Raw genomic sequence first — 19,641 nt, 5'->3', positions numbered from 1 at the left:
CCTTCGGCAACATGACTATGAAGCTAAACATTTTCAACATTGCCAAACAACCTCACAGTGCAGATGATGGAATTGTTGATGTGGATTTAATTGAAGCATTAGTTGATGATACTTTTGTTTCAAACCTTAGTGATGATCCTTTACAAACATGTTTAACTCACTTTGGTTTTGATTTTGATATTGACAGATCGGTTGATGAGGTCAACACCCTGCTTGACTCAGCACCATCTATGGACACTAATAAATGGAAGTCAAGAGTTGAACAACTAGCACCATTAGAGAAGCAACTCATTCCATCATCAGAATCACCACCGAAACTCGAGCTCAAACCATTCCCCAACACTTTGGAATATGCGTTTTTGGGAGAAGAAAGCACTCTGCCGGTAATCATCTCATCATCCCTCAATGACGAATAAAAAGGTAAGTTGTTAGATGTTTTAAAAGAGTATAAAGGGGCATTAGGATGGACCATAGCAGACATAAAAGGTATAAACCCAGTAGACTGCATGCATTACATTCACCTTGATGAAAATGTTAAAACTACTAGGGAGATGCAACGTCGGTTAAATCCTAACATGAAAGAAGTTGTTAGAACAGAAGTCCTTAAGCTATTAGACGCAGGTATCATTTACCCCATTTCTGATAGTTCATGGGTCAGTCTTGTACAAGTTGTCCCCAAAAAGTCAGGAGTCACAGTAGTTACGAATGCTGATAATGAATTGATACCCACTAGAGTAACTACAGGATGGCGTGTATGCATTTATTATAGAAAGTTGAATTCTGTCACACGTAAAGACCATTTTCCTTTACCATTTATTGATCAAATGCTTGATAGATTAGCAGGCCATGAATTTTATTGCTTTCTAGATGGCTACTCAGGATATAATCAAATTCCCATAGCACCAAAAGATTAAGAGAAAACTACTTTCACTTGCCCTTTTGGCACATTTGCATATAGGAGAATGCCATTTGGATTATGTAATGCACCTGCTACATTTCAACGATGCATGTTAAGCATTTTTTCTGATATGGTTGAACGATTCCTTGAAGTCTTTATGGATGACTTTTCTGTCTTTGGTGATTCGTTTGATCAATGTTTACATCATCTAACACTAGTTCTGCAGAGATGTATCGAGAAGAACTTGGTCTTAAATTGGGAGAAATGTCATTTTATGGTAAAACAAGGTATTGTTCTCGGTCACATCATTTCGAGCAAAGGTATTGAGGTTGACAAAGCCAAGGTGGATCTCATTTCTAATCTTCCTCCACCCAAAACAGTCAGAGAAGTAAGATCTTTCCTTGGGCATGCTGGTTTCTATAGACGTTTCATTAAAGATTTTAGCAAAGTTTCTAGACCCTTATGCAATTTACTTGCTAAGGATGTACCTTTTATCTTTAATGATTCATGTCTTGTGGCATTTGAAAAATTAAAGCATTTGTTGACATCATCACCCATCATTCAGCCCCCGAACTGGAGCTTACCATTTGAACTCATGTGTGATGCATCTGATTATGCAGTAGGAGCAGTATTAGGACAAAGAGTTGATCGAATTCCCCACGTTATTTACTATGCTAGTATGACATTGAATGATGCACAGTTGAACTATTCAACTACTGAAAAAGAAATGCTAGCAGTAGTGTTTGCATTGGAAAAATTTCGATCATATCTCATTGGTTGTAAAATAATTATATTCACGGATCATGCTGCTCTTAAATATCTTCTCACAAAGAAAGATGCAAAAGCCAGACTAATTCGTTGGGTGTTACTTTTGCAGGAATTTGACTTGGAATTCAAAGATAAAAAAGGGACAGAAAATGTTGTGGCGGACCATCTCTCTCGTCTCCATTTTGACACAATTATAGAACAATTACCATTAAATGAGTCATTTACAGATGAACAATTAATGAGTGTGGAAGTATTACCTTGGTATGCTGATATAGTTAATTATCTTGTTACAGGTAAACTTCCAGAGCATTGGACCAAGCAAGATAAGGCTAAATTCTTTGCAGAGATAAAGAATTTCTTTTGGGATGACCCGTATTTGTTCAAGTATTGTGCTGATCAAATTGTTAGACGATGTGTCCCAGAAAATGAAATTCATAATATTCTTTCATTCTGCCATGAACAAGCTTATGGAGGCCATTTCAGTGCTAAGAAAACAGCGACTAAAGTTTTACAATGTGGTTTCTATTGGCCATCTATATTTCGAGACGCTTACACTTTCTGTTCTTCATGTGATAGGTGTCAACGAATGGGGAGCATTACACGAAGGAACATGATGCCACTAAATCCAATTTTAGTGGTTGAGATTTTTGACGTATGGGGTATCGACTTCATGGGACCCGTCTTTTGGCCATCAATACATATTGGTTGCTGTTGACTACGTATCCAAATGGGTAGAAGCAATTCCATGTAGGACCAATGATCACAAGGTGGTGATAGCATTTTTGAAAAGCAACATTGTTTCACGCTTTGGATTCCCACGAGCGATAATTAGTGATGGTGGTGCCCACTTTTGTAACAAAGCATTCAAAGCTCTTTTGACAAAGTATTCAATCACACACAAAGTGGCAACTCCGTATCATCCGCAAACCAGTGGCCAAGTTGAGATCTCCAATCGAGAAATAAAGCACATATTAGAAAAGACGGTGAAGCCAGACAGAAAAGATTGGTCATTAAGACTTGATGATGCCTTATGGGCATATAGAACGGCTTTCAAGACCCCGATTGGGATGTCACCCTACAGGCTAGTGTATGGAAAAGCTTGCCACCTACCTGTGGAACTCGAGCATCGTGCATATTGGGCCATCAAGAAATTTAATTTTGACATGCAGCAAGCCAGCTCAGAAAGAAGATTACAGCTGGCAGAACTTGAAGAAATTCGCAATGATGCATACGAAAATGCCAAGATTTACAAGCAACAAATGAAAGTCTTCCATGATAAGCAAATTATGAGAAAATCGTTCACTCCAGGTCAGAAAGTGCTTTTATTCAATTCTCGCTTGCACCTATTCCCAGGTAAGTTACGCTCTCGTTGGTCTGGTCCCTTTATTGTCCATATTGTTTTTCCACATGGGGCAATTGAAATTAAGGACCCAAAGAACGGTGTCACGTTTAAAGTTAATGGTCAAAGATTAAAGCCATATCTAGAGTACCAATCACATGACGAAGACACCGAAATAAATTTGAGTGACCCACCAAATTTGAATTGATTTTTTTTTCTTTCTTTTCGTTGATTTGATTTTTCTTTCTTTCTTTTTATTATTATTCTTTTGCTAATTGAAATTGTTTTTGCATAAGTGTGTTTATTTTACCATTAAGTTTTCTCTTATCATTTTTAATCATGAGTCTCATACTTAGACCGTTCCTCCTGAACATTCTTAAACCACTTCAACGTGTCAAAACTCATCTCAAAAGGCAGATTCAATTTTGTAAAACACAACACATTTGGGCTCTACAACCACCAGAGTTAGTAGCCTATGTTGAGGGTTTAGAACGCCAACTCAGAGACATTGAGATAAGTGTTTACGACATCCAGTTGGAGCTTGAGGTAAATTCAATAAGAGGACGATTTTAATTTTCTTTGTGTGTTTTAATTTGTTTTTCTGTTTGTGTGCTTTAGTTTGTTACCCCGGTGAAGTGGCGGATAACGGTACTCCGTGACAATCAAGTCGGTTACTTCAGTTTCCCATAATAACTGATATTCTGAGGCGAAGGTATGGACAGAAACGAGATTCTAGCGAAGCTTCACAAGCGATTCCCTTCACTTCCTCAGAATGCCCTCCTTACGATCTATAAAGCTCGGTCCGAACGCATGCGATTACTCATGAGGAATAACATACCTGCTGACATCCGTTGGTTAATCGAAGCTAAAGTACGATCGGCAGGTGAGTTTCCTCCAAAATTTATTGCATACATGCCTGGTTGTGGTAAAGGAAATTATGCAAGAAAATGACGAGCTCGAAGAATTTCTGTTGCTTGTCATAAGTGTGCCAGAATGAGTTGCAATAAAAACCCATGTTCTTTAGGAATGATGTCAGATAACAGGGAAGATAAGATTCAATTCATTAGGGATGGCTTGAATAAGGAGTCATTGGATGATATCCTTTTGTCTCTTGAAACGCATCCCAGTGGATATGTGCAAGGAGCGATTCTCCAGTTATGGCCATTATTCCAGAAAGAGCATGCACGATATAGTCTCGGGAATCTGACTATAAACGACCCTGTTTGCCAGTTTATAAGAAAACTGGATAGGAAGCCTATCCTCGACCCATAGAGGGCGTTCAAGCCGTTTCTGGACGTAAAACCAGAGGAAGATGTGAGCCACAGTCGCAACTACCTGTAAATATCCTTTTACTTTATTATTTCACTATTGTCTTATTGTTTGCATTATTGTTTTTAATAATTTTATTACTGTTTGCTTTTTTTCTTTTTACTGTTTTCTTTTTGACTTGCGAGCCACGTGCTTTACACGTTATTTGACACTGACATATTACCTCATACACAACCATGACCCACTATCACCGAGATTCTTAAATGTGATTTCTTTTTTGTCAAGCACTCACAAATTGTTTTCGAGAAGTATCACAATGGCAGCTACTCCCAATAGACAATTTAAGAACATTTGTGTGCTTTCTGGATTTACCTATGGCAAACATAAAGAGTTCGTTGAGGCAGCTATAGATCTTGGTCGAAGCATAGCAGCAAGAAAATTACACTTGGTGTATGGAGGAGGTAACCGAGGGTTATCAAAAATGGTCTCAGAAGCAGCTTTTATCATAGGAAGTCAAGTGTTAGGCATCATCCCAAGAGTCCTAAAACCATTGGGCAGTTCGTCTGACTCATCAACTGGAGAAGAGTTGGTCGTCTCAGGTATGCAAGAAAGAATAACTGCAATGCTTAATCATGCTGATGCTTTTATTTTCCTTCCAGGAGATCTTGCAACACTAGAGGCACTTATCACACTAGCATCTTGGGCCCATCTGCACATCCACCAGAAACCCATCGGTTTGTTAAATGTCAATAACTTTTATGATGGCTTTATCGCATTTCTTAACCATGCAATAAAAAACTATTTCATTCCCGCTAATGTGAAAAAACTCTTTATTTGTGCTCACACTGCTAATGAGCTACTAGATCTGTTACAAGCTTATAGACCGGAGCCAGACCCCTGGACCTTTGTGTTGGAGCGACCAAATAATGATGGTAACAGTAGCCGCAGTAAGAAGTACAAATTAGATTTAACTCTCCGCCTGTAAATATTTTCTTCTGTGTTGCACCACCCAGGTGATGTTTTCTAAACTCTACTTCTTTCCTTTACAACATTGAGGACAATGTTTCGTTCTGGTTGGGGGAATGGAATAGTCGACAATTGTGGAATCTTGGTTAAGTTTTTACTAATTTTTTGTTGTAGAAACTAACTGTTGCTAACTTTTTGTATTGAAGATGGCTGAATATGGAGTGTAGTTACTCTAGAAACGCATCTTCATTGTTCGAAAAAAAAAATTTCTTTTTCTTTATTAAGTTTTGATGTTCATTTTTCTTCTTCTTTTTATTTTCTCCTCTATAAATATACATTTTCCAACTTTTGAGTCGAAGATGGCTGAATATGGAGAGTCGTGCCTCTAGAAACGCATCTTCTAAAAAAAAAAAAATCATTTTTCGTTTTCTATCATTTTAAGTATAACTTTTCTAATTAGTTTTTATGCATCATTTTCATATCTCTGCATACATATTTTCCTTTCATGTTTAGAATAGGTTGGGGGGTAGAATGTTGTTTTAAAAAAAAAAAATTATGTGATTTGTTTTAACATTAGATGACATGATTAATTTCAAATTTTAGTATTTGTATTATCTTTGGTCTTAAGTGATGTTACATTATGTTTGCTACTCTACATCTTGATGTCGGAGACAAATATGCGCTGCTTGAAGGAATGAACATGTCATAATAAGTACCAAGTGAGTTTTTGAGCCTATCATTTTTCTTGGAGAGTAACCCTTTTGCCCATTCTTTATACAGCTTAACAGTTTATTATTGTATACACGATCTCTAGATTTCTTTTGAGTTAACCCTTAATAAAAAATTAAAAAAAAAAGTGTGTTGCTACATTTGGAGGCCCATCTAACTAGTAGATATGGAAGGTTATTTAGAGCCCTAAAAGACGATGGAAAGGCTATCTTTGATCCGTTTGAGCCTTTAAAAAAAAAAAAAACAACAAAACAAAAGTTGTTGTTTCAAAAGAATAAAAATAACAATAATAGGTGAAATCCACCTTGCAACTTCCAAAAAATAAAAAAATAAAAAAATTCTTTGCATTTTTCTCAAACAAACATACACTTTGTTTTCCTTATTTCCTTTCTTTGTTAACCATGTCCCTAGCCTACATTACATCCTAATAAAAGTCCTTCCTGATTTTAGGGAACTATAATCTGAAGTAGAAGCTAGTTATATGGGCTAAAAAGATGTAGTGGTGCATATAAAAAAAATAAATAAATAAATAAATTGGGTTGACTAACATTTTTTATTTGACTTGCGATCGTATTATTTTTAAGCTGAGGGCATATTTATTTCATCTTGGTGAGAGCATGTGATATCACTTCTTCATTATTTTCTCTCAATTACCATTCATTGGAGTGACTATTTTTATTGGGTTTAATTTATTTGTAAGAGTGTCACTACTTCCAGTGAGATTTTGGGGTTTGACATGTCATTCTTGAAAGTAGCTATAACAAAGTTTACTGGGCTGATTCATGTGGATGGTTGATGTGGGTGTGATGTTGCTTTAGACTGGAGATAATGCTTATACTTTTATTTGATTGCTATCATTAATCTGATTGAATAAACACAAGTGTTTCTAAAAAAAAAAAAAAAAATCATTTTCAATTTGAATTTTGTTTTCGCTTTATTTGCTAGGGACTAGCAATAAGCTGGTTGGGGGGTGTGTTGAGTGTTAGAAAATGCATATTTATAAAGGAGAAAACCGTCATTTTACATTTCAAGTCTTACTAACAACCCTTACTTTTATGTATTTAACATTGTTGTGATTTAATTACGTGTGTTTTATTTTAATTAAGTAATTTATGTATTTTAGGGGCATTATAGTCATTTCACAATAAAGGAGAGATCAGACGGCAAAACGGACATCACTTTTGAACTCAGGACGGTCGAAAACCTTAGGAGGAGCATAAAAGGAAAAATGACACTATTCACATGTACGGTACTATTCACATATACGGGACTGTATACGTTATTGTTCACGGCACTGTTCACATAGAAGGATCGATGACGTGGCATTGACCGATGATGTGGCATTGACTGATGAGGTGTCACAATCCTGTTGGACTAAAATTCTTATGTACTGTTGATGGTGACGTGGCATCATATCAGTGGACGAAAAATCTCGCGTACGGTGCATGCATCACACAGGATTATTTTCAACCAAACCGCGTTACTGTTCATCCGAGTCAAACCGTGTTACTGTTCATCCGCGTGGTCAAACCGTGGACTGTTGACTGATGACGTGGCGCAATCCTGAGCGTCCAAACTGTTTTTAATCCGATGGCCATGATTTACTCCATGTATCTATAAAAAGGGGGCCTCTCCCCCCTAATTTGATATCTCTGAATCCATTTTTGGGATCCATTTTCTGTAATTCCTTCTCCATCTTGTATTTTCTTCGTATTTTAATAAATTCCCATTTTGCCCCTAGTTCAATTATGAGTGGCTAATTTTCTTTCAAGCTTGGGTTGAAGGTGAAGTCTTAACATGTGTCATGGGCTTAATTTGGTAAATTTATTTTCTCTTCCCCTCTAATTTTTGTGGATGTTTTGACTTCTCGTCGACAAATAATAATAGTCTTGTCTAGATACCGCCTTGGTTACACCGGCTCTCTAGTATAAGGTTATTATTATTTGGCACGATAAGCCCTTAGCACCATATTGATTAGAGCGTGGTTCATGAGGTGTGGATTCCCCCCTCATGATTTAATTGGCATTAATACAGATTATTTAGCCCATGATGCATGTTGATACGGATCCAGATACCCAAGTACGTCATTTCAATATAATTCTCGTCAATTTATTCTCGCCATTTCAATACCAATTTTAGAATTTATTCTCGCCATTTTAATTTAAGTTTTAGCATATTCCAAATCATTTCCACCATAAATCCAATCACCCATTTACAAAATTAATTCTACACAATTAAAATCCACCTCCTCGTGGGATCGACACTCGTCACCATAGATCTATACTACAATAGATTCGTGCGCTTGCGAGTACATTAAAATTTGCACAACAAGCTGGGGAGGCTACTGAATTAAACGGTGAACCATTTATATCAAACGGCTAACTGATAATTTTCAGAATGTCATTCCATACTAATCTTCAACCGTTTAGCAAGAACGGTTAGCACAAATTTATTTTGCAGGTCTCTGAAAATTAATGGCAAATCGATAGTGGAAAACGGTCAACTGATTATTTGAATTTCAGCTCAACGGTTACTTGGACCAGTCAAAACGGATCACCGTTAACCATTATCGGTTAACGGTTAACCAATAATGGTTAATGGTGATCCATTTTTGCCCAAAAAGTCAACAACGACTATATTTCAGCTCCAACTATAAATAAGCTCAATTAAATTTAAACAAAGACTTATCACAATGTTTTCATTGAGCAAATTATAGAGCATACAACTTTCTTTGAGCTTTAAATTCTTATATACATCTCATTCACTCACACTTTAGAATTTCATTCGTAATCAAATATATTGTGTGTGAGATTTATTGTGTAATCTTTTTGAAAATTAAATTGAGAGGTTGTAAAGTGTTGGGATACACTTGGGTTAAGAGATTAGGGATAATCTCTTGTTGTAAAGGTTATTGATATCTTAGAAGTCAATTGTAAGAGTGATTGAAGCCTTGGAGGCTTGCTTAGTGGAATCCTCAAGCTCGGTGAGCTTGGAGGCATGGACGTAGGCATGTGGCAGTGTCGTTAGGGCGCTCCAAATTTAAAACCTTATTACTAGTATAAATAATTGGTATAGAGCGAGTAAGGATCGATCCCACTGTTGTGCAAATTTTATTGAACTCGCAAGTGCACGAATCTATTGTAGAATAGATTAATGGTGACGAGTGTTGATCCCACGAGGAGGTAGATTTTAATTATATGTAGAATTAATTTTGTATGAGGGTGGTTGGATTTGTGGTGAAAATTATTTGGATTATCCTAAAATTGGAATTGAAATGGCGAGAATAAATTGAAGAGAAATCTATTGAGATGACGTACTTGGGTATCTGGATCCGTATCAACATGCATCATGGGCTAAATAATCCTTATTAATGTCAATTAAATCATGAGGGGGGAATCCACACCTCATGAACTACGCTCTAATCAATATGGTGCTAGGGGCTTATCGTGCCAAATAATAATAACCTTGTACTAGAGGGCCGGTAAAACCAAGGCGGTACTAGACAAGATTAATATTATTTGTAGACGAAAAGTCAAATCATCCACAAAAATTAGAGGGGAAAAGAAAATAAATTTACCAAATAAAGCCCATGACACATATTGAGACTTCACCTTCAACCCAAGCTTGAAAGAAAATTAGCTACTCATAATTGAACTAGGGGCAAAATAGAAATTTATTAAAATACATAGAAAATACAAGATGGAGAGGGAATTACAGAAAATGGATCCCAAAAATAGATTCAGAGCTATCAAATTAGGGGGGGAGGCCCCCTTTTTATAGATACATGGAGTAAATCATGACCATCGATTCAAAACAGTTTGGACGATCAGGATTGCGCCACATCATCAGTCAACAGTACGCGGTTTGACCACGCGGATGAACAGTAACACAGTTTGACCTGGGTTGAACAGTGACGCGGTTTGGTTGAAAATAATCCTGTGTGATGCATGTACCGTACGCGAGATTTTTGGTCCATTGATATGCTGCCACGTCACCATCAACAGTACATAAGAATTTTAGTCCAACAGGATCGTGACACCTCATCAGTCAATGCCACATCATCGGTCAATGCCACGTCATCAATCCGTCTATGTGAACAGTGTCGTGAACAGTAACGTAGACAGTAGCATACACGTGAATAATATCGTACATGTGAATAGTGCCATTTTTCCTTTTATGCTCCTCCTAAGGTTTTCGACCATCCTGAGTTCAAAAATGATGTCCGTTTTGCCGTTTGATCTCTCATTTATTGTGAAATGACTATGATGCCCCTAAAATACATAAAATACTTAATTAAAATAAAACACACGGAATTAAATCAAAAGAAGGTTAAATACATAAAAGTAAAGGTGTTAGTTAAACTTGAAGTGTAAAATGACGATTTTCTCCTTTATAAATATACATTTTCTAACACTCAACACACCCCCCAACCAGCTTATTGCTAGTCCCTAGTAAATAAAGCGAAAAAAAAATTTAAATCTAAAATAATATATATATATATATATATATATTTTAACACTCATGTTTATTCAATTAGACTAATGATAGTAATCAAATAAAAGTATAAGCATTATCTCAAGTCTAAAGAAACATCACACCCACATCAACCATCCACATGAATCAGCCTAGTAGACTTTGTCATAGCTACCTTCAAGAACGACATGTCAAACCCCAAAATCTCACCGGAAGTAGTTACACTCTCACAAAGAAATTAAACCCAATAAAAATAGTCACTCCAATGAATGATAATTGAGAGAAAATAATAATAAAAAAATGATATCACATGCTCTCACCAAGATGAAAGAAATATGCCCTCAGCTTATAAATAATACGATCTCAAGTCAAACAAAAATGCTAGTCAACCCACTTTATTTATCTTTTTTTTATTATGCATCACTACATTTTTTGGCCCATATAACTAGCTTCTACTTCAGACTATAGTTCCCTAAAATCAAGATGGACTTTTATTAGGACGTAACGTAGGCTAGGGACATGGTTAACAAAGAAGGGAAATAAGGAAAACAAAGTGTATATTTGAGAAAAATGCAGAGGAATTTTTTTTTTTTTAGAAGTTGCAAGGTGGATTTCACCTATTATTGTTATTTTTTTTCTTCTTTTTTTTTGAAACAATTTTTTTTTTTTGCTTTTGTTTGGCACAACGTCATTGAACAAAATAATTATTTACATTTTTCTCAAACATAAATAGGTGATGGAACTTATAAGACATCGGGTAATACTCCAAATCGGAGTGGGTCAAGATGATAAGTTTAACAAATAAAAGGCTTTTTTTTTCTTTTTTTTTAAAAGGCTCAAAATGGTTAACTATGGATATTTCACAAAATGGATGGCTAGAAAGGCTCAAACGGATCAAAAATGGCCTTTACATCGTCTTTTAGAGCTCTAAATAACCTTCCATATCTACTAATTAGATGGGCCTCCAAATATAGCAACACACATTTTTTTTTCTTCTTTTTTTTTAATTTTACAATTTTTTTTTAAGGGTTAACTCAAAAGAAATCTAGAGATCGTGTATACAATAATAAACTGCTAAGCTGTATAAAGAATGGGCAAAAGGGTTACTCTCCAAGAAAAATGATAGGCTCAAAAACTCACTTGGTACTTATTATGACATGTTCATTCCTTCAAGCAACTCATATTTGTCTCCGACATCAACATGTAAAGTAGCAAACATAGCATAACATCACTTAAGACCAAATATAATACAAATACTAAAATTTGAAATTAATCATGTCATCCAATGCTAAAACAAATCACATATTTTTTTTTTCAAACAACATCCTACCCCCCAACCTATTCTAAACGTGAAAGGAAAATATGCATGCGGAAATGTGAAAATGATGCAGAAAAACTAATTAGAAAAGTTACACTTAAAAAGAAAACGATTTTTTTTTTTAACTAAGAAGATGCGTTTCTAGAGGTACTACACTCCATATTTAGCCATCTTTGACTCAAAAATTTAAAAATGTATATTTATGAAGGAGAAATTAAAAAGAGGAAGAAAATAATTTTTTTTTTATTTTTTTAAAATTCTTTTTTGTTTTTTTTTCAAACGATGAAGATGCATTTCTAGAGTCACTACACTCCATATTCAACCATCTTAACATAAAAAGTTAGCAACAGTTAGTCTTTACAACAAAAAATCAGTAAAAACTTAACCAAAATTCCACAATTGTCAACTATTCCCTCCCCCCAACTAGAACGAAACATTGTCCTCAATGTTTTAAAGGAAAGAAGTAGAGTTTAGAAGACATCACCTGGGTGGTGCAACACAGAAGAAAATATTTACAAGCGGAGAGTTAAATCTAATTTTTACTTCTTATTGCGGCTACTGTTACCGTCATTATTTGGACGCTCCAACACAAAGGTCCAGGGGCCTGGCTCTGGTCTATAAGCTTGTAACAGATCAAGTAACTCATTAGCAGTGTGAGCACAAATAAAAAGCTTTTTCGCATTGGAAGAAATGAAATAGTTTTTTATTGCATGGTTAAGAAAATGCGATGAAGCCATCATAAAAGTTATTGACATTTAACAAACCAATGGGTTTATGGTGAATGTGCAGATGGGCCCAAGATGCTAGTGTGATAAGTGCCTCTAGTGTTGCAAGATCTCCTGAAAGGAAAATAAAAGCATCAGCATGATTAAGCATTTCAGTTATTCTTTCTGGCATACCTGAGACGACTAACTCTTCTCCAGTCAGTGAGTCAGACAAACTGCCCAAAGGTTTTAGGACTCTTGGGATGATGCCTAACACTTGGCTTCCTCTGACAAAAGCAGCTTCTGAGACCAATTTTGATAACCCTCGGTTACCTCCTCCATACACCAAGTGTAATTTTCTCTCTGCTATGCTTCGACCAAGATCTATGGCTGCATCAACGAACTCTTTATGTTTGCCATAGGTAAATCCAGAAAGCACACAAATGTTCTTGAATTGTCTATTGGGAGTAGCTGCCATTGGAATATTTCTCAAAAACAATTTGTGAGTGCTTAACAAAAAGTCATATTTAAGAATCTTCGTGACAGTGGGTCATAACTGTGTATGAGGTGGCATGTCAGTGTCAAATAACGCGTAAAGCACATGGCTCATGAGTTGAAAAGAAAATAGTAAAAAGAAAAAGAAATAATGATAAAATAAATTTATTAAAGACAATAATGGAAAAGATAAAACAATAGTGAAATAAAAACCAATCATGGAGATTAATTCAAGCGGCTGCCTTTTTCTTTAATTCCTTTCGGCCGCCGATCTTTTTTCTTCTCCTTTGCAGCTGCAAATTGTTTTGTATGTGTGGTTGCCAAAAAAGCCCCCCTTGTGTTGCTTCCGCTTGGCCCTTTTATAATATGCTTCAATTGTGGCTTTTATAGGAAGAATTAAATCCAAGCCAAACCGCCACTTTCATGCTTCAATTAATAAGCCAATAATGATTTGCCCATGATTTCCTAAAGCAAAAGGGCTTTATTCTCCTTCCTTTCATGTGCTAGTCACTTTGACAATTTCCTTTTTACAATTTTAGCTTTCATGTAATGGCTTAGCTTGTAATTGGCTTGGCTTCCTTTTTCCAATTTTAGCTCCATGTGCAAGATTAATTTTTCTTGGTCTGTACAAGCTAATTGGAAAATATTCTTTATTTCTTTAATTCTTTCAAATTCTTGATCTTTTGTGCACTTTTGTCTCTCAATCTTCAATTCTTTTCTTATTCTGATTCTTTCAATCAAATTTCTTTCCTGAATACTCTGATTTAATTTCTCTTTAATCCCAAAATATACCTAAAATAACAAAATAAAAAAAACTAAGATAAAAATTAACACAATAAAAATATAATTTATTAAATTAAAAATTAACTAAAATAACTAAAATATTTAAGACCAAAACAAGTAAAAGATGGAGAAATTAATAGTAAAATATATGAAAAATATTCACTTATTAGCACGGTTAGTCGAACCACGTAAAAATCAAGTGTTTGATTTCTCTTCCCTTACTCTTTTATTATTTTTCTTAATTAAATTTATTGTTTTTGTTCTTATTAAGGAAATAGATTTAAATTGTTGTGTGGTTTGCTTTGTATAACATTTTGTAACCCAATTCACCCCCTTCTTGGGTTGCTTAAATAGTATGTCACAAAAGAATACCATTAAAGTTTCAAGTGATCCTTTGCACATTCATGGAGGCACAATTACAAGAGATGGAGCCAAAAAGATGCAAGTTGTTTTAAATGGATCAATTAAGAAAATATGGACTAAAAATGCAATTTAATAGGCAAGACATGATGAATTGGGCTTGAAGAGAGGACAAAGCATTATGGGCATTATTCAAGTTGTTGGGTAGCCAAACACACAATTTGGGTCAAATGTAAAAAGGGTAAGTTCGGAATAAAACTAGTATTGATTGAGTTGGAACTATTAGCAAGCTATGTACCGTTGAAAAGATAATTAAGTTAACTTTCTAATGTAATTTACAGTGCTGCATTTGGAGTTCTCTAGAAGGTGTTATGACCAATTTATTTCAGGCTTAAGAATTCCAACCACTCCTTTGTTTATTCAACTTCATTTCTTTGTTTTGTTTCAAGTTTGTCAATGTGTTAGGTAAGTCTACTATCAATGATGGTGGGCTAGTATTAAGTTTGTCAATGACTAGCAATAATTATGGTAGGCTAGCATTAAGTTTGTCAATGACTAGCATTAATAATGGTGGGTTGGTGAAGACTTTTGAAGCATCCATTAACAAACCTATGCTTCAAGGGTCCAATGTTTCCATTTGTATTTTTAGGATCTTGGGTTTTATTAGCCTATTTAAACTCAACAACCTTGTTATGTAAGACAATTAGAGATGAATGTTATTTTGAATTTAAAATATCATTCTTTCTTTCGTTCTTTTGAGAACTAGTGAACTTATCAAGAATTTACATTCTTGTGGCATTCTAAAATAGACTTATCACGCACCTTCTCATCTAAATCTTGAATGTGGCATGAATATTCTTCTCTATACCTCTGGTTCATGTTTTCTTAAACATTGGGTCAAGGTTTTTGTTTCGCTTAAATCTGTTTAGAACTTTTTTGGGAAGCTGAAACATCAAATTAAGTGTGGGTTTCAAAGTTTCATTTGCGGGTGCGCATCAATTAAGTTGGTTGTTTGAATCTAAATTAGAATGATCCTTAGCAAAATGTCTAAATTAAAATTATCCTTAGCAAAATGACCTCATTGAGTGCAGGGTCTCACTTATCTTTGTGAGGTTCAATTTGTAAAGCTTGAACTGATTTCGTTAAGTCTAACTAGGGTTTTTAATTTAGTCTTTGTTGGTAGACAGTTTGTGTGTTTCATGTTAATAACTTTTTAATTAGGAGTAACACTCTATGAGAATGACCCTTGCTTATATCTATACTCAATAATGATAACATTTAAGGCTAGGGTTTTAAGTGATACAGTTTATAGTTTATCAAATATTGGATAAAAACTTGATAAACTCACTTTAATTAGTTCACCAATTAGCTAGTGGTAACATTCAACAGTAGAAGTCTTATGGATTATACTTTTTGGTAGGTCATCCAACAAATATGTGTCCTTTTTTGCAAGATAGTACTTTAGAGCAAACCAATATTATACGTGGGTATTAGAGCAACATGTTTGACAAAGCAAAAGTACGATCTTTTTTCCAACACCTACTATCCAAGATGGAGAGATCATCCAAACTTTAGTTATTTGGAAAATCAACAATAAGCTAGTCCTAATAGTAACCTTAATCATCCACTAGGTTTCATTGAACCAAGGCAACAACCTTATTATTCTAGGCTGCAGCCTGTTTCCTATAATTAAAGAACATACCTTAAAGATTTGGTTAAATATTTGGCTATCAGTTCTTTGGCATTTCAACAAAAAGAAATGACAACATCAAGAATTTAGAGACATAATTCAACCAATTGGCTAGTGTAGTGGGCAGATTAAAAGCACAAGATTTAGAAAGCATCATCCCAAACTACGATCCAACACAAGAGAGAATGCTAATTTTGTGGCTTTAAGGAGTGGTAAAAATTTAATGAAACATCAAAAAGAGGAAAATTAGCCGCGAATAAGACAAAACAATAAGATGATTTAGTTATTGAGAAAAATAAAGCCACATATTCTACTATGAAGAGTTTAGTACCTAAGGTAACTTCTAAGGTTCTTATTTCTTCTAATGTTCCTTTGTTACATTTTCCTAGTAGATTTAAAAAACCCTAGGATGAAAAATCCAAGAAAGAGGAGCATGAAAGATATATTTTAAAAACCCTTCGTAAAATACAAGTTAACATACTTTTATTGCAGGCTATTGAACAAGTATCACACTATGCAAAGTTCCTCAAAGAGTCATGCACCAAAAAATGCAAGCTCAAAGGTAATAAGGGAATAAAAGTGGAGGAGATATGTATGCTCTTTTGAAAAGAAAGCTTCCATCGAATTGTGAAAGTCTAAGAAGTTTCACCATTCTATGCATAATTGGTAACGCCAAGTTTAAATGAGCTATGTTAGACTTAGGTTCATCTATTAATATCATGCCTTTTCTTATTTATGCTGCTTTAAACTTGGGTGAACTTAGAAAAACTAGTGTTATTGTTTAACTTGCTGATAGATCTAATGCTTATCTAAAAGGATTTTTGGAAGATGTTTTCCTCACTGATTTCTATATTCTTGATACAGAGGATGGTGGATCTCCTATTCCAACTCTATTACTTCTAGAAAACCATTCATGAAAATAACCAGGACTAATATGATTTGTATAATAGAACTCTAATTGTGGAGTTTGATGGAGAGGTTATCCATTTTAATATTTTTGATGCTATGACGTATCCAAGTGATTTAAATTCATGTTTTTTAGCTGACATAATTGATTCTTTAGCACAACAAATAAATTCATGTTTTTTAGTTGACATAATTGATTCTTTAGCACAACAAATCTTTGAGCTTACAAGTGAAATTAGAAATCACCATTAAAAAGTGAGAAAATGTACAAGATACAAGACATTATGAATTGGGTTTGGAGAGAAGACAAGACATTGTGGGCATTATTCAAGTTGTTGGGCAGCCAAATGCACAATTTGGGTCAAATGCAAAAAGGGTAAATTCGGAATGAAATTGGCATTGATTGGGCTAAAACTAATATGCAAGCCATAGATCATTAAAAAGATAATTAAGCTAACTTTCCAATGCAATTTACATAGCTAGATTTAGAGTTCTCTAGAAGGTGTTATGACCAATTTATTTCAGGCTTAGGAATTTCAACCACTCATTTGTTTATTCAATTTTATTCATTTCTTTTTTTTTTCAAGTTTGTCAATGTGTTAGGTAAATCTATCATCAATAATGGTGGGCTGGCATTAAGTTTGTCAATGACTAGCATTAATAATGGTGGGTTGGTGAAGACTTTTAAAGCATCATTTGACAAGCCTATGCTTGAAGGGTTGTTTCAATATTTCCATTTGTATTTTTAGGATCCTGGGTTTCTATTAGCCTATTTGAACTCAGCAATCTTACTATGTAAGACAATTAGAGATTAATGTTATTTGAATTTGGAAGATTATTGTTTCTTTAGTTCTTTTAAAAACTAATGAACTTATCAAAAATTTGCATTCTTGTGGCGCTCCAAATCTAAACTTATCATTCACCTTCTCATCTACATCTTGAGTGTGGTGTCAATATCATTCTCTATGCCTTTGGTTTATATTTTCTTAACCATTAAGTCACTGTTTTGTTTGTCATAAATTTGTTTAGAACTTTCTTGAGAAGTTGAAACTTCAAATTAAGTGTAGGTTTCAAAGTTTCTTGTGAGATTCGCATCATTTGGTATCAAAGCTAGTTTCTAATCAGGTTTGAATGTCTTATTTATTTTGATTATTAAAAAAAAGAAAAAATACAGCAAAAAAAAGATTGCAAAAGGATTCCAGGCTTCCTACTTTCATCAAATTGAATTTTAGTTATTCATTTTCGTTAAAATTGTTTACACATAATACCAATTGTGTTCATTTGCTTGCTTGTTTTCTTTTCTTTAATTTCATTTGTCGCTCTCTGTGTCCTCTTAATTCTTTTTCTTTGTTTAGTGTGCTGGTTTGTCATATTTGGTGTGCCACCTAGGTTTTTCTTGATTTTGTTTATTTGGTTCAATAAAGAACTAAAAGAGAGAATCAAGTGTGGTAAAAGGTAAAAGTTTGTGAGATCATTAGAGGATAAAAGCCAATTTGTGTGCTAAACACGAGAATTGAGTGACATAAAATTGAGTGAAACACGTAAGAGAGTGTTGTGAGGTTTTTTTGCTAACATTCTTTTCACATCACAAATATATCAAAAGATCAGGAAGCTATAGACCAATCAATCATGCTCAAAGCCATGCAACAACAATTTGAGCGCATGAATTTAATGTTTGGAGAGATCCGTGACAAATTGGAAAGGCAAGACACTGCCATTTCCAATCTAAAAAGGTGGCAACAACCAATAACTCTCAATGTAAGAGGTAATCAAGGGCGTACTGCCATGGGAGAAGAAGATGGAGATGACCTAGATAATTTTGATGACCAGGCCACCGTTGACAGGCGTGGAAGAGATTATAGAAGGGCAAGATGTATAGATCATGACTTGGGGAGTATCAAACTGAAAATTCCTTCTTCTCAAGGTAAAAATAATCCATAAACTTATTTGGAGTGGGAAAAAAAGTGGAGCTAGTATTTGATTGCCATAACTACTCGGAGGAGAAAAAGGTAAAACTAACTGTTGTTGAATTTACTGATTATACTATTATTTAGTGGGATCAGCTTGTTTTAAGTAGGAGACGAAATCGTGAAAGACCTATAGACACTTTGGAGGAGATGAAGGCCATCATACAATCTGTTTGTATTTGGCATGAATGTAGAAAATTCTCATCTATTTCTCTCATAAATAAGTGTTTGTGTGTGTGTGTGGAATGGCAGTTTATATTCATAGAAACAAGAACAGGTTAGGGGCTGTGCAATAGCTCAACAACAAAGCATCATCCATAGCAAATCAAAGTGATTAAATTCTTTCCCTTCTCTCTTAAAGCATGTGTTGGACAAATTTGCAGATCATATAGGTTTAAAGCTTAAAATTATTCAACATTAGTATCAGAGCCATAGTCGTTTATTTTCATACAAAACATGAGGGTATCAAGCTTAAATGCTTTCATACCCACTTTTAGGTTTTATGATTTTGCCCATATTTGAGCTAATAATTGTTTACTGAATGCAAGAAAGTTAATCTTTTAGCATTTATGAGCTTGGAAAACTTGGTATCTGTATCTAGTTTAGATAGATATGGCTATCTTTCTTGTTTTGGTGACATAAAATTTTATTTATTCCTCAATTCAGAGATAGTTGATTTTGGCACTTCATATGATGGTTTGTATATGATTGATTTATTTTCTCATATCATTTACATTACATGTATTGGTTTTTATATTAGTTCTAACACCTTATGTTTAGGAGAAATTTAATTATCCATGATCCCACAGGAGCCCTAACAAGCCCCAGAGTAAAATAGATCTATGAGTGGATTTCTATTATTCCTATTATGTATTATGTGAAGCATTTATGTTTAATAGTATGATTTATTATCCTATTATTATTATATGTATACACATTGTATGATTTATTGAGTCATGAGATGTGATTGTCAGTC

General features: G+C 34.5%; 1 protein-coding gene across 1 annotated transcript; it reads left to right on the top strand.

Moving 5' to 3' along the window:
- Positions 1 to 569: 569 nt before the first annotated feature.
- Positions 570 to 2,598, top strand: LOC127903660 (uncharacterized; the record flags this gene model as incomplete). Its single annotated transcript, XM_052444015.1, has 4 exons — positions 570 to 653; positions 1,380 to 1,575; positions 1,777 to 2,133; positions 2,372 to 2,598. Coding segments are annotated over 4 exons (864 nt in total), but the record flags the coding sequence as incomplete, so codon positions are not given.
- Between the last annotated feature and the right edge of the window lie 17,043 nt (positions 2,599 to 19,641).

Source organism: Citrus sinensis, chromosome 7 (genome assembly GCF_022201045.2).
Source record: "Citrus sinensis cultivar Valencia sweet orange chromosome 7, DVS_A1.0, whole genome shotgun sequence".
NCBI classification, from domain to species: Eukaryota; Viridiplantae; Streptophyta; class Magnoliopsida; order Sapindales; family Rutaceae; genus Citrus; species Citrus sinensis.
The sequence above is the reverse complement of the archived record's forward strand: the minus strand, read 5'-3'. Positions and strand labels throughout refer to the sequence as shown.